Here is a 15,935-nt window from a genome sequence, read left to right on the forward strand (position 1 = left end):
GCTCACGCGGGACAGAATGAAGAGTCGGTGCGCATAGAGAGTTTCGACGCTGATGTGTTTGTGTTGGCGTTGGCTTACTCGAAGTCGACTCGAGCACGAAATTTCCATCTGGCCACAGGAAGTCCCAAGGACATTATCATCGTTGACATTAGGAAGCTGAGTAATGCCTTGGAAAGTTCTGTCTGCGATGCGTTGATAGGTTTGCACAATTTCACGGGAAGTGGTAACACCAGTGCATTCCATGGTAAAGGGCAAAACAAGGCCATTCGACTCGATGATGAAGAGGCCCCATCTCATCACCTGTTTCGGGAGCATTGGTCGATAATTCACGCTAGATCAGAATATCATTCACGACCTGGAACAATTCGTCTGCGCCATGTACAATCATCCGACCATGAAGAGTGTGGATGAGGCTCGCTACAAGCTATTCTGCAGCCAGTCGCTGGGAGAACAGAAGTTGCCACCTACAAGCGACGCTCTGATGTTGCATTGCAAAAGAGTGAACTATCAGTCTGCGATCCACCACCGCAAGTCTGAGAGGTTTATTGAAGCCCCTTCTCCTACATTTCACGAATGGATGGAACGTAACAGAGCACTGACTGTTCACTCGCTGAGCAAACCACCAGTGCCGAAGAGGTGATGAAATGTAATTGCAAGAAGATGAAATGCGAGACCAACCAGTGTTCTTGCCGGTCAAAAGGACTGTCCTGCACAGAGTGCTGTGAGTGTCAAAACTGCGCCAACGATGAACAGACCTGTGCAGAAATGGAACATATGGATGATGAAAGCGGAACTGACGATGATTCCGACGAACTGTGAATGCGGGTGTCACACTGCTTTTGCTGTGGTGATCTACTACACAGTAGTATTCAGGTTGGTTCGCATGTAATAGTGGACTTGAGTTTTGTAATAGCAGCAGTCAAGAGCCTAGTTCAGCAACTGCTTCAGAGCAAGAAATACTGGAGTTCAAAGACAGTAATCCTCTTGTGGTGGTGCTAATTTTCATCAGGCTGAGTCGCGCAGTCTCTTTGTCTTTGACTTAATCTGTAATAGCCAATGTAACTGTCTTTAATAGGCGCTGTAACTGCCTTTAATAATCAATGTAACTACCTTTAATAGTCAGTGTGGCTGCCTTTTAAGCAAAAAGTTGCCTTGGTCAACTCGAAGGCCTGTCTGGTCGGTCCAGACGTTTTTGGCCGGTACAAATATGTAACTGCTTCGGTTTACGACCTTTAATTATAAACATCTTTAATAACAGTGAATATGGTTTTCTTTGATAATATATAACTCTGTATAAACATATTGTATCATTTTAAGACCTCACAAGCATTTTCTTTGACGTATGTAACAGTCCAACCTTGATTCTTCATTTCTGTGTCAAAATCGTGCTTTAATGTTCGGTGTATCTTTAATCGCCAAAAATGACCAATTGTGTCACATCCTCGACGTGGAAACAATTGGATTTGGACTCGGCGTCTAAAATTCTTTAAGTATGCCAAATTTCATCCAGATTGGTGATCTGCACAATGAAAATCATTTTCTGAAGGTAATAGTGAGTACCTCCACATGGTCTAAAGGGTAACTTCTGATTTAATGAATGCAAAGGCCACCTCCTTTAAAAAGGATTCTGCCTTTACCCCATTAAATGCTTAGCCTTTGGTTTTAAAAAAACTTGAATCCAAATCTGCCACTGCCTTCGGCCCCACAAGCCGCAGACAGTAGTAGATTTGGATTCAACATTTTCTTGTCCTCGATGAGCTGCCTACCAAAGTTAATTGTGTGTGTGTGTCTGAATGAATAGCTGACTTTGTATCTGTGGGTGGGTGTGTAGTTCTGTGGGTGGGTCATTAGCACTGCCAATTCTCCAGGCCATGCCTTCCCGCTCCTTTCCCTCCAGCCATCCAGAAATTGCCGCCAACTTTTTCGCTACATATAGCTCAAATTGTTTATGGGCCTCTGATGTATACTTGAAGAGTGAACAACGTGTCTTCTATCATTAAATGAAGATTCCGTTTTGAGGAAGCAATGGTACATTTTGATTACAACTCAAATGAGGTCATGGATGTTTTGTCCGCACCGATCGCGGCAGAATTCTAATACAAACCGCCCAATGAATGAAATTAAATACACCGTTAATTGCCCTCGCCTTCAGAGAGGGTATTGCGTTTGGGTCCGTTTGTTTGTCTGTCTGCGTGTTTGTCCACAAATAACTTTTGTGTTTTTCTCCACAACAGCTTGTTGGATTGATACGAAATGTTCACCATAGGTACGACGACTCATGTAGAATGTTTTAATCATAATTTAATTATGATGTCATAGTTCATGTGGTGTGACAGCGATGTTGGAAAAACGCAAAAAATTTAATCCTCGGTGTCTGAAACTGCACCAAGAAATAGATGAAACTTGGCACATGGCAAATACTCTTCATGGGGAATAAGTGCGATTTTTTTTTGATGATGTCATCGGTGCCTTTGTTATGACATCATAATTGCATATGTAGATTGCATCATAATTGCATCTAGAGATAAAATGATCCACAGAAAAAAAATTGATGCCATCATCAGTCACCTGATTCAGCAACCATGTTGTTTTAAAAAAAAATCTTCAAAGTTACAAGTATGACTGCCGACTCATGAGGAACAAAAGGTTCACACATATGATGATGTGGTCACATGGTTTAGCAGCCATATTGGATTTTCCCAAAAACATATAAAAATCTTCTTCTCCAGAACGGCTGGACAAATCGAGGTGAAACTTCATAGAAATGTTCCCCAATCCCTAGGTGTAGAAGTTTCTTAAGGAATAATTGATAGGTCACATGGTTTGGCAGCCATGTTGGATTGATGAAAATTATCAAATAATGTTTTCTCTGGAACCACTTAATCAGTCTGCGTGAAACTTCACATTAAGATGTAGTAGTGATGGGGAATACATATTTTAAATTTCAACTTGATTGGATGCATGGTCTGGCAGCCAGAATTATTTAATTTTTTTATCTTTGTTCTTTTCGTTTTTTTGATTTTTTTTATTTGTATTTTTTTGAATAAGGCTCACTTGTGTCTGGATGCATTTGAAGGTAGCGGTGTAGCAGCTGAAAGGTGAATCCTATCCATGTTCCACCTGATGACTTCATCTTTGCTTTTTACTTGTTTGGGTTCCTTCTGATTACTATAATGCAGGACTCGACCTATTTGGTCTTCGATTTGATTTGACTTGAATTTATTTTAATCCCATTCTGAATTCAATTGAATAATAAATAATAATTTTAAAATGTCAAACTTCAGGGTCAAGTGTCCCATCAAAATGGGGTTGCATCAAAGCGGGACATTTTGCTATCCCGTCATCACTGCCAGCAGTTATTACGTGGCAGTTCTAATTATGTCTTTTACTAATTACGGAACACACCAGTACACAATTGCCACACAAAAGAATACCTGTCACGTGTCTGCATTCTCTGATTGCTCTTTTTCTTGTTCTCAAATGCAGAGGAAAGAAAATCGTGATATTTCATGAAAAAAAATATTTGTAGTATGTCAAATGCAGTTACTTTCTGTCTGCTAGACCGTGAAGTGTCACTTATAACTCAATATTTGCTTCCCAGAATTTGCAATGACTGTTACAAGCAAAATGATATCCTGTGTTTGTTTCTGTAAGGTATGAAAAAGACGTCCCTACACATGACTCATAACGCAGTGATGTCGTTTTTTTAAATATAATTTTGCTGCATCAGCAGAAATGCAGTAAAAAAAATTGGAGCCTTTTTAATAACATACTAAACTCATGGAAAAATGATATGATAGAGTAGAGGTTAGAGGAGAGAAAGTTTATTTACTGATTACTATGAGAGAGAGAACAAGAAGAACAGATTAACAGGACAAAGAAACTTCATGCAAATATGGCAGTTTCGTGTGAGGTGTCTCACTGTCACCTCATCTAATAGATATTGCTGAGTTTGTGTCTGTGGGTGGGTGGGTGGATGTGTAGATCTGTTTGTGAATGGGACATAAGCACCACCCAATCTACAGGCTACACCTTCCCCTCTCTCCCCAGCATCACAAGCACCACCCATTAGCCAGACCACTCCTTTCAATCCAGCCATCCAGAAATTGCAACCATCTTTTTGCTCTGCATTGCTTTGATTGGTTATAGGCCTCTGATGTACCAATGCATTTTCTATCTAATCATTAAAAAAGTTAAAAAGACATAAAATGTCATCTCCCCTGTTGTTTAGTAATTTTGCTGCATGGAGTTAAAGGCTCGTCCATATTTATGTACAACTAACATGGCTGCCAGTCTACCAGTAAGCCATCTTTCATTAGATCACAAAATAAAGCGTAGTGCACGTGTATTCCATCATGCACTCTGCTTGTGCCAAGTTTGAACAAAATCTGACTGTGCATCTCTGAGAAATGGTTGGAAACACATTTAAGTAACAAAATAGCCACCAGTCGGCCATATTGGATCTGGTCTTTAAAAAAAAATGACGTGCTTATGTTAGCCATCATTCCTTATCTGGGTACCAAGTTTGAATAACATCAGTAAATGCATCTCCAAGAAATGGTTGAGCACGTGTTCAACATGGTTTTTTTTACAACTAAAATAGCTGCCAGTCGGCCATCTTGGATCTGATCTCGGACAAACAAAAGACATCCATATATAAACCATAATTATTTATGTGTGTACCAAGTTTGAGCAAGTTCGCTAAATGCATGTCTGGAGAAATGGTTGAAGACGTGTTCGACACCTGGTATTTTTTTACAACTTAAAATGGCCACCAGTCAGCCATCTTGGATCTGATTTGGAAAAAAAATGACGTGCTTATGTACACCATCATATCTTGTCTTTGTGCCAAGTACAAATAATATCGGTCCATACATGTCCGAGATATGGCTGCTGACGCGCGCACACACACACACACACACACACACACACACACACACACACACACACACACACACACACACACACACACACACACACACACACACACACTCGAGACCAAATCAATAAGCCCCTGTTGTGGGGATTAATAAAGGTACCATTTTGAGGAAACAAAGGGACATTTTGATTCCAAGTCAAACGAGGTAATGCATGTTTTGTTTGAGGCGATCGCGGCAGCAGTCACATATGCACCACCCAATGAAGGTACGTTTCCATAATGCAGAGGAAAGAAAATCGTGGAAAAAAATGCAGAGGAAAGAAAACTTTTTGATTAAAGAAGAAAAGTTTTATTTTTTGCCCGACTTTTCAAAGCTTATAAACAAACTGATGAACATGCAATACACCTGCTATGTAAAGTAAATTAACATTAACATTGGCTTGGTCATGAAATACCTGTGTACGCAATTAAGTAATTAGGAGACTGCCATGGAAATTCCTGAGAGATATACTTTCATACACTCAACACTACCTCTGAACTTATGTCTATTTTAAAACTGAACAAGGTACGTTTTCATCACAATGAAAATAGCCATGATTAATATTTTAAATCTTTGATTAATATTTGTCCTTTTGTCCGCATTTGTATGTACTGTGAGCTGTCCAGATGTCTCGGGGTGTGTTCAGTTACCAAGTAGCTAGCTAGCGCTTGCCAAGCCAGCTGTTCCTCATCAACGGTTTTGAATGGAGTGCTTGCTTCACTGCTTAAGTCACTTGGTGAGCACTCCAAAATAAACTTGAAACTGAACACAAGCAACTAGACTTGGTAACTAATGGAGGGAGGAGAAGGGGTGATGTGAGAGGAAGGACCCAGTGTCGCCCGGCAACGCCAGGTACCCCTCCTAGTATTTCCATAAACACACACACACACACACACACACACACACACACACACACACACACACACACACACACACACACCTTCTGTCAAGGTGGGTTCATGCCTGAAACATTATTATGTTTTTCTTTCTCACAGTGCAAACATTTTGTTGAGTAAATTTGTTCTTATTTTTCCACTGATGCACAGTGACTCTGTTCCTTATAACAAATATTTTTCCATTATGTACATCCAATCATCTCATTGAGATTACAAAAATAAATGCAAGACGTTTTCCTGGCAAGCTACAAATAAAAATTAGAAGTTTCTCAATTAAACATTTACTTTTTTTGAACATTTTCTCACATTATGCTATTGTTTTTATGTTAGTCTTATTGATTTGGATGTATTGGCTAAGGTTTCATTTTAATGTCCACTCCATATTTCACTGAGGTCATTGAAAATCAACCGCAATGTGTGGACAATTTTGAACATCATTGTGATGGGCATCATATAATAAACTATGCAATCTTCTCTTCTTCTCAATTAAGATTATCAAATAACATATTATCCACGTGATACAAGGTCCATCAAAGAAAATTAACATTTCAATTTTGGAATGTGAGAAAGAATCCGAGAAGTGTTTGCAATAAATGAAGATTTAATAATGGCCAATGTACACATGAAATGAGCCAGCAAAAAGCTGTGATGAAAATGTTTGATTGAAGCAGATGTGGAAGCTTTACATTGAATGAATGAAGAATGGAACGGAGTTAAATTAATTGATGGAGAAAGATTGATTAACTATAAGTTTCCACCATTGCATGATCGAGCATTATTGATGCTTTGTGCACAATTCAAACAAAGTTAGTTACATTTCATAATTATGTTTGCAAAAAAACTGATTGTAGTTGGGAAAATCTATATTCAAGAATGAAAACACAACCAACTATCACAGCCGCCGATCAGGCAGGCTCAGGTCTGAGGTTTTGAGCACTGAGTGATCTTCATCTGGGACTGCAAAGGCATCATGTGCCTCATATTAAATACACTTCCAAGGGAGTGGGGTGATGACATAACTGTAATGTGCAGATAATGCCGAGACCTGTAATTTCCATCAGCTTAGATGTGACATCGAGTGTCATCAAGTGTATGTCAGTGGGTGGACTTGCGAGATATCTTAGTTTTATATTTTTGGGTTTTTTTGGTTGTAAAGAATAAGTTACCTCAATGAATCATAAATACTCATCCGGACCCAAAGTAAACGAAGCCTAATTATTGCTGCCTGTTTGTTTTATCCTCCCCTGCCTTTGCAGTATGCCGGATGGCTTGCCGTATGGGTTTCATGGAATGCATTTGTTATATGCTTCTACCTTGATGCTGGAGGCTTGTCCAGGGTAAGATTTACCTCCTGGATATAAGCCACAACAGCACATAGACATAAATGAAGTGGAGCAGTGGATGAACCTTTAACCCGAAAAGCCCATGGAATAGATTTTTAGATTTATATCTTTCAATGTTAAATGTCATCCTGAAGGTATTTTTTGTACATTTTTTTTCCATTTCTTCACACCTTTCCTTTATCCATATTATTTTAAACTCGTATCATTGCAGACAGAGCACATCATAGAGGAAAAGTGTGCAAAGCAAGCAAATAGAGCAGCAAAAAGTATAAGAAATTAGATTTTAAAATTGTGAAAAGGAGAGGCATGGGAATAGTTAAAGAGGACAAAAGACAAAAAACAATAAAGTCAGGTCATGAAGGATAAAATTGAGGAAAAATGAGGAAGCATCAGGATTCAGATTCTAAAACCCTACTGTTATAGCTGGTGTTTCTTTAAGCTCTTATGATCATCAAGTATTCATCTGCCACCATTGTTAACCAACATCATCATCACAATACAACACTGACTGATGACGTTCTGGGTAAAAAAAATACTCATCAGTTTCAAAACGATCTTGAATAAAATAGCAAAAATTCACAATTTCAGCAAACTTTAAAACAAAATTTACCACTTCCTTATAATTCTGCAGTTGACCTGAAAATTCACCTACATTTTAGTTTTCATTCCTCAAAGAAGAGTGAAAAATCAGTTTTTGCCACCGTGGCAGTGGTGCTGGAAATGCTGACTCACACCGTTTACTCTTGATGCAATAATTCCCCAGAGGAGTCGAACCTACACTGCCACGTGGTTGTGATGTGAGCAAATATAGTGCTGTACTAAATTAAATTTCATATTTTTCCTTGTGAGCTCAAAGTTGAACTCGACCGATACATTCAAAATATTAACCTCAGTACCAAATGCAGCAATTCTATCTGCCCTCGTTATCCAGTTTTAATGCCGCCAAACACACAGATGAGATCATCGCAATACACATGCTCTCGGTCTACAGCCGTGGCATGAGTAACTAGAAACAAATAAATTATCCCCTATAGGCCTTGCTCGACAATAAAAGTGAAAAGACCTCCAGCTTTGGCAATGTAAGAGGCAAAGCACCAGGTCAGGCCAACTCATAGTCGACAGAAGCAGGAAGAAAATTGGATGTCCCAAATAGGATATATAAAATAAAAAAGGGTAACAAATAAATTTAAGATAAATGGTGAAGTGTCATGGTGATGGAATAAATTGTATGGGCATCAGAGGAAGGAGAGCAAGAAAGGCAGTCTGAAGGAGATTCACCAGGGAGAGCACTGCACTCACCTGCTGGAAGCAGAAATTTTTATCACTGATCTCCTTGTCTTTGAAATGGCTGTTTGGTTGGGTGGTTAAAGACTTGTTTCTTTATCCACTGACTGGTGTGGGTTCCATTTCCATAGCTGTTCACTCTTGCCAAACGCAACTTGCCAAGCAAGATGAATATGCCTGACACCTCTCAACATGAGTTTCGGGAAGCCTTCATCTTGCAATGCACTGGAATAGGCTAGTTTATAGCGTTAACGTTGATACTTTTATATTCATATATCTGTTTCTCGAATCTCATCGCTATGGAAAATGCAGTCTGAAGTTGCTGGGGATGGGTATCAGTGCGATCGGTTCATATTTTATTACAGTGGGGGCAATTTTCATGCATATTAAACTCTGCATGGTCTGTAGCAATTTGGATCCATTCACATTTTCTGTAAATCAAAAATAATGAAACTAGTGTAATATGAATGTTGATGAAAATTCGGTGTGACAAAATAATTTTGAAAGTTTGGTTTCCTTGTTTGTTGCATTATAAGTAGTTCAGCTTAATGGCAGGAGCCATGGAGTCATTTCAAACCGTCTTCAGACACTTTGGAAGCTCATTTTCCATAGGAAGATAAGGTAGCTGAACAAATACAAGCAATCAGGTTGATAATTAGCCCATCCCCCATGCAGCAGGAGATGGGGTTTTGCAATCGTGTGTGTGTGTGTGTGTGTGTGTGTGTGTGTGTGTGTGTGTGTGTGTGTGTGTGTGTGTGTGTGTGTGTGTGTGTGTGTGTGTGTGTGTGTGTGTGCGTGCGTGCGTGTGTCCGGGTCATAACTTTTTTTTTACCATTTGAGCTTTTGTCATCAAATTTTCAACAAAGTTTTATTATGAGAATATGGAGAAGACAAATTAAGAATTTGGTCAAAAGGTCAAAAGGTCATTCGGTACCGTTTAGCATTCGGAAGAAGAACTCCAAATACAAAACAGACGGTCTTTACAATTTCAGTTTGCATTTTCAGATGCTTTCAAGTTTTGTTTTTTTAATGGAATGAAATTCAGTTGAGAGGATATTCTATACAAATCTTGCATAGAAATATAATCCACACTTACCCAATTTTTTACATTATTAACATACAATTTTGTCTATTTTTGTTTCAAACAGTGATTATGCTACCATGTTAACTTGAGCAGAGGTTCATAAGAGTGACTTAAACATGACGATCGAAATGATTTGATTTCAGTTGATGAACTTGCATAATCCTTGATAAAATATCAATTGATTACTTTTCATCAATCCTGCTTCTTCCACATTCACTGAAAGTGGGGATTGGTAAAATAGCATAGAGGTATGTTCAATTGGTTCTGAGCTGCTTTTCCCGGGTTAGAATCTCGGGCTGTTGTTCTGGATGCAAGGCAAGGTATCAGTGTTTGCTCCATCCCTCGCGTGGATCGCAAAACTGTCGTATCTTTTGCCATTAGCTGCCATATGGGAAAAATCCCATTGTGTTTCTCTCAAAGAGGATGCCAGTTATCACTGTCACCCTGAACGAATTCCAAATTCCTATTCAAATATGCAAGGCCACTGCATTAGCGGCACAGCTGTGTCTCAGTGATGATACAACTCGTGGATTGAATTGAAGATTGAATCCCAGTCCAATATGTATTTGCTAACAACAACTAAAAGTCAGGGTAAGATGGTATTAAGATGGAAATGACACTGATATAAATAAAGGTAGTTTGTTGGTTAAACCTTGTGATTCCATACAGCTGTGGAGGGAATTATGAGTATTTATTTTTAGATCTTACCTGGATTACATGAAGGTGAAAAAGCTTGGGATTTTTAATTTTGACAGAAGCAGAGAGAATACTTGCTGATGAAACTGAGGCTCATGAGCATGGCAAAAGGGGGTAAAACAAACACACCAGAGGTCAGAAGTAAAGGACGACAAATACACGGTTGTATCACAAGCTCCCCTGACTAGTAAAACTAAATACCTGTAAAAGCTGCCTTTCACCACTCATCAATGGAGCATCATGGATCTACATTGCTAAATATACAACAAAAAAGGATCATGAAGAGGTGATATTTTCAAAAAAAACTAACATCTTACTCAGGCAGGTAATTTGGAATTTGGCCAGGGAAATACAACTTTGAAAAAATACAAACAAACGCGTCCTTTTAATCTTTTAACTTCTATTCTGCAAGCAGGATAGCTGGCTTAATGTCCTGTTTTAAGGAGATTGCTTAGAAATGCCAAATGCACTTGCTCTGATGAAAATAATTTAAAACTGTCATCAGCTGAACCAAGAAGTATATGAAACCCATTTTCCGTTGGCTGGTCTTCTGGTGTGGTCACACTTCTTATGTGTAATACCCTCAGTGCTTGGGCACTATAACATTATACGTATGAAAGGCTGCAGTGGTATTAAAATTTCCCTCACGGAATAATAGTAATAAAAAGACAGTACAGAGATAGCCACACTGCTACTACACTATCCCGCAAGGAAAAGTATATATTACGAAAAATGACCGAAGAAAAGACTCACAGGGATATTTGGAATGAGAGTGCGATGCACTTACAATGAATATGGGGGATAAGATGACATTGTAAAGCAGCAGATTCCACAGATGTGATAAAGTTAGGTGGTGAGATTTAAGGTGGCCAAACAGATTGCACAGGTGGTGACAGACAGCAGCAAGCTCAGCCAGGCAAAGACTTGTAAGGAAAGATGGAGAGGAAACCTATACAAACTGACCAGGATTTATCTTTAAATAAAGTTTGCTGCACTCAGCATCCAAACGAGAGATATCAATAATGGGCAAAGCCACGGCCTTTATAGCATGCAGTAAAGCCTGGCGGACTGATGAACAGTCTCCTCACAGTGATGTGATGTCCTTCATGACATTGCCCTGTAAGCAGAAAGAATCTCAAATAGGTGATGGAAAGCATTTGTGCATTACAGGCTTGCTAAAGCAGTATGGGTAGCTGACCCTGGATTTGAGAATTGGATTCAAGTAACTTGAAAGAGAAAATGAAAGATCATGAACGTTTGATCTGCTCTGATGTCCTGTTGGAAGATTTCCATTCAGTTAGCCTGAGGATGGGCAAGTGCTGAGAATAGTGATAACTACCACCCCGATGCATCCTAGTGTGCTTGTCCGATGTGGAAATTTAGGATTTTGGTTATGGAACAGCCCCACCAATTAAGTGTGGAGGCCTACTTTTAGAAAAATAATGTGACCTTGTTAATGTCTCGATTACAAACTCTGTTGCTGTCTCAATTATCTTTTTGAAGAATGGTATGCCTCATGATACCGACAGATGGCATTGAAATACGTATACAGTTTGCTATAAGCATAGTTGGGTGTAAATATATGCTATTAGATTGTCAAGTGTTCCTCGTTTTGCTTCCTTATTCCCAAATATTATACTTTCTACCTCAACATTGGCCTATTCCCACACCTTGCTTCAAATTTTTTTTTCATCCTTTTGTTTTTTCACTTTTTTCAATCCATACATTGGGGCCATACTCTGCAGAGAATTGGTGCTGCTTTAGTAGTCTTCTGGGCTATTGGCCACAATCCTGGACACATCACCACTCAAACACAGGATACTCAAATGGCTCAATCATCCCAGCAAGATGTTACTCATTTTGCTGACCACACCCCCATCACACCATTCCTCAAAGCTTCATGCCTTTCCTTTCTGCATCCCTCCGCATCCCACCCCCTCAATGCTTCTCTCACCCAACGCCTCCTCCCCATCCCTAACTGTTTGGACCTCAAACATCTGAGGTCTCTGCTCCAACCTGACATCTCTCAATTAAACAGAACATCATCTGTTATTGCTGTTATTGCAAACAGAACTGCTATTAAACAGAACATCATCTGTTTAATACAATCTTCCTCCCAAAGATGTGCATGACTACTTAATGTCTCTCTCTGGATATGCTATCCTCCAATTTGATAGGCCTAAACCCCAACCTGGTGGTGGAATTGAACTTTACATCAATAACTTAATTTCTCATTGTCCTTGTACTGATCTTACACCTTTCAAGTTCGAACCCTCAGCAATACCTTTGACTCTGACTTTCCCTCCGTTCCCACCTCTTATTTATCTGTGTGTTGTACTGTTCCCCAAACAGTGATATATATATATATATCTCTCTCTCTCTCTCTCTCTCTCTCTCTCTCTCTCTCTCTCTCTCTCTCTCTCTCTCTCTCTCTCTCTCTCTCTCTCTCTCTCTCTCTCTCTCTCTCTCTCTCTCTCTCTCTCTCTCTCTCTCTCTCTCTCTCTCTCTCTCTCTCTCTCTCTCTCTCTCTCTCTCTCTCTCTCTCTCTCTCTCTCTCTCTCTCTCTCTCTCTCTCTCTCTCTCTCTCTCTCTCTCTCTCTCTCTCTCTCTCTCTCTCTCTCTCTCTCTCTCTCTCTCTCTCTCTCTCTCTCTCTCTCTCTCTCTCTCTCTCTCTCTCTCTCTCTCTCTCTCTCTCTCTCTCTCTCTCTCTCTCTCTCTCTCTCTCTCTCTCTCTCTCTCTCTCTCTCTCTCTCTCTCTCTCTCTCTCTCTCTCTCTCTCTCTCTCTCTCTCTCTCTCTCTCTCTCTCTCTCTCTCTCTCTCTCTCTCTCTCTCTCTCTCTCTCTCTCTCTCTCTCTCTCACACACACACAAAACCAAGGAAGATTAGATAGCCAGAGAGAAAAATATTGTGCCCAATAGCCAAGGCGAATGCTTAAGAAGCACCAACACTCTGCACAGAGTACGGTCCCAATATATATATATATATATATATATATATATATATATATATATATATATATATATATATCTCTCTCTCTCTCTCTCTCTCTCTCTCTCTCTCTCTCTCTCTCTCTCTCTCTCTCTCTCTCTCTTCCTTCTGGAATTGATGATGACAAACTTCCCTGCAAATGCAATTCTCAGAGAGCTGCCTCAGTGACGGTGAGTCTATGAGTTCATTCAGGCAGATTGATGGGGAATGCAAGAAGCCATCTCACTTCAAGACTGGTCTCTGATATTAACTCAGCCTGGCATTTCTTCCACAGAAACCTGCTATCTCTTATGCACAAATCCATCCCATCTCGTCTTCAATCATCCCACCCTTATTCCTGCCCATGGTACACTGAATCCCATGGTGAGGCAATTGCTCTGAAACAACTTGCCTTCTCTTCCTGAAAAGCAAACCTGACCAAAGACAACTTCGGCTCATTCCACAAAGCCCACAACAAGTGTCTGTCTTCTCTCATGAGAGCCAGAAAACACATCTGTCCAACCTCAATATTGACCTTTCAAACTTGTCTCCCTCCTATAAAATGTGGTGGCGCCTTGTTAATATGTCTATGAAGTATGCTCCCCCTCCATCCCTTTCCTCTCTTCAATTAGCACCCCAGCAAACTCCGCCTGTGAGAAGGCTGGATGCCTCAATTCGGTGTTTTCTTCCCAATGTGGTATCCACCACAATCTCGTTCCCTGTACAGTGTACCCACTCTATCCAATCACCTCCAACCACTCATGGACTCTGTGTCCTTTGCACCGGAGAAGGTGCAGAATATTCTATCAATTTTCGACTCTGATTCTGCAACTGGATTAGACGGCATCAGCTCACATGTCCTAAAAACCTGCTATGCTGCTTTTGCACTTCCTCTTTCTGCTTTTTTCACCCTATCATTTGCCTGAGGTCATCATCCATCTGCTTGGAAATCAGCCAACACCATTCCATTTTTTTAAAGGTGCAAAAACCAATCCCGTGAACTATGGACCTATTAGCTTACTTCCAATCATCAGCAAGGTCATGGAATGATGAGAAATCCTTCCATTTCTCCAACAGCCTCATCTCAGATCACCAATTCGGATTCAGACCAGGTCACTCCATCTTGGCCATCCTGTTCCTACTATCCCAACAGTGGATGGAGGCCCTTAACATAAGACATGAGATGAGGGCTGTCTCGTGACACATATGTCATGTTTTCAATAGTCTGGTATCCTGCCTTGCTCAACAAACTCTCTGCTTATGGCATCCATGGCCAACTCCACACATGGCTTACTGACTTCCTCTACTCTCATCGCCAACATATGGCTCTCAACAGAAACCTTTCATCTTTTTATATTTTTATATTTTTATAAATGGTTGAGGCTTGGAGAAGAGCTAGTACACTGAACAGATCAGGATGTAACAGACAGAAACAGGATGCAAAACACGCATGCATGGGGTGGTGGTGAAGGAAGAATGAGGAGGGAAGAATGAGACTGAAGAGGATGTGGAAGTTGATTCCACATTTTGGAAAAAAGAGGAACAAATGAGTGGAGATGAGCAGTGATCCTGGATTTAGGTAGATTCACCAAAAGGGTGTTGATGGTGTACCATGTGAGCTCTGCAGAAACTTGGAGGGGGTTGGGATGGTGGGGGGGGGGGACAAAGCACTTAAAGAGCTGAGGGTGCAAGACCATAAAGGAGGTGATAGAAGACAGAGAGACCACCAACCTGTCTGCGATGGCGAAGTCATAGATCCATAGACTCAGCTTCATCGCTGGAGATTCCAATGATCTTGAAGGCTTTGTTTTCCATGACATCAAGCTGAGCAAGATTTGAGACTGGGGAGCCAGACTACTTGGGAAAGCAGGATAGTAAAGCCTCCAATATCGCTGGGGTTAGGTTTCTGGAAAATTATACGATCGTTAAAAGCGTGATCGTGGAAACCAAGGGCCAATGGGAAGAGGATGGTTTGGTTCCTGGACTTCGAGAAAATGTCGAAGAATATCGATGGCAGCCAGAAATAACACATTACAATTTAAATAAACACGTTACAAAAAATATATATACTGTATATGTATGTAAATGTATGTATGTATATATATATATATATATATATATATATATATATATATATATATATATATATATATATATATATATATATTCAACATTGAAATAAACGAAACATGTAAATACAATAAATACAGTGTAAGTTAACAAAAGCACAGGACATACATTTTATATTTATTACAAAACAACAAAGCGGGTGAGGGTAAACATATAACGTACACGTTCATACTGTACTCTGCTGTAACTAAAAAACACAAGACTTGGCTTGAGATGATGATTATGCTGTCAGAGTGGGAGAGGGTGGATGTTGGAAAGATGTGGATGTGAAACTTGTGATGGCTGTTGGATCATCGGGAGCATGACGAAGTCGCCTGATGCATTGCCACATACTGTAGAAGAAGGGTAGAACGATCATTGATCACTGTGACACATACAAGATCTTCCCTGCTTTGACACGAAGATAAGAGATGGCATTCACTTCCAAAATAATCCTGTCTCTTTGGCGTTAAAAACCTGCCCCAACATAAATCCCTTTACCTCAATTTAGTTCCATGAGCCATGGTTGAACTGGAGCCTTTGGCCCCATGTGCCTCGTGAAAACGTTGCTAAATCTAAAATGGGTTCTCCCATTTACCGGTCTACTCAAAATCCGAGTAAATCCACAATGGGTTC

At 40.0% G+C, this 15,935-nt stretch overlaps 1 protein-coding gene across 3 annotated transcripts in view; it reads left to right on the forward strand.

The window, feature by feature from the left end:
* LOC147034914 (sodium/potassium-transporting ATPase subunit beta-1-interacting protein 3-like) overlaps window positions 1-15,935 on the forward strand; it is a 512,142-nt gene that overhangs the window by 260,518 nt on the left and 235,689 nt on the right. For all 3 annotated transcript variants that reach the window (XM_085891090.1, XM_085891081.1, XM_085891093.1), the window contains one exon: window positions 7,072-7,152. In XM_085891090.1, coding sequence (XP_085747216.1) covers window positions 7,072-7,152 — 81 coding nt within the window. The remainder of the gene's footprint in view (window positions 1-7,071; window positions 7,153-15,935) is intronic.

This window comes from Eptatretus burgeri, chromosome 1, assembly GCF_056783735.1.
Source record: "Eptatretus burgeri isolate ZD-2024b chromosome 1, Ebu_testis_v1, whole genome shotgun sequence".
NCBI classification, from domain to species: domain Eukaryota; kingdom Metazoa; phylum Chordata; class Myxini; order Myxiniformes; family Myxinidae; genus Eptatretus; species Eptatretus burgeri.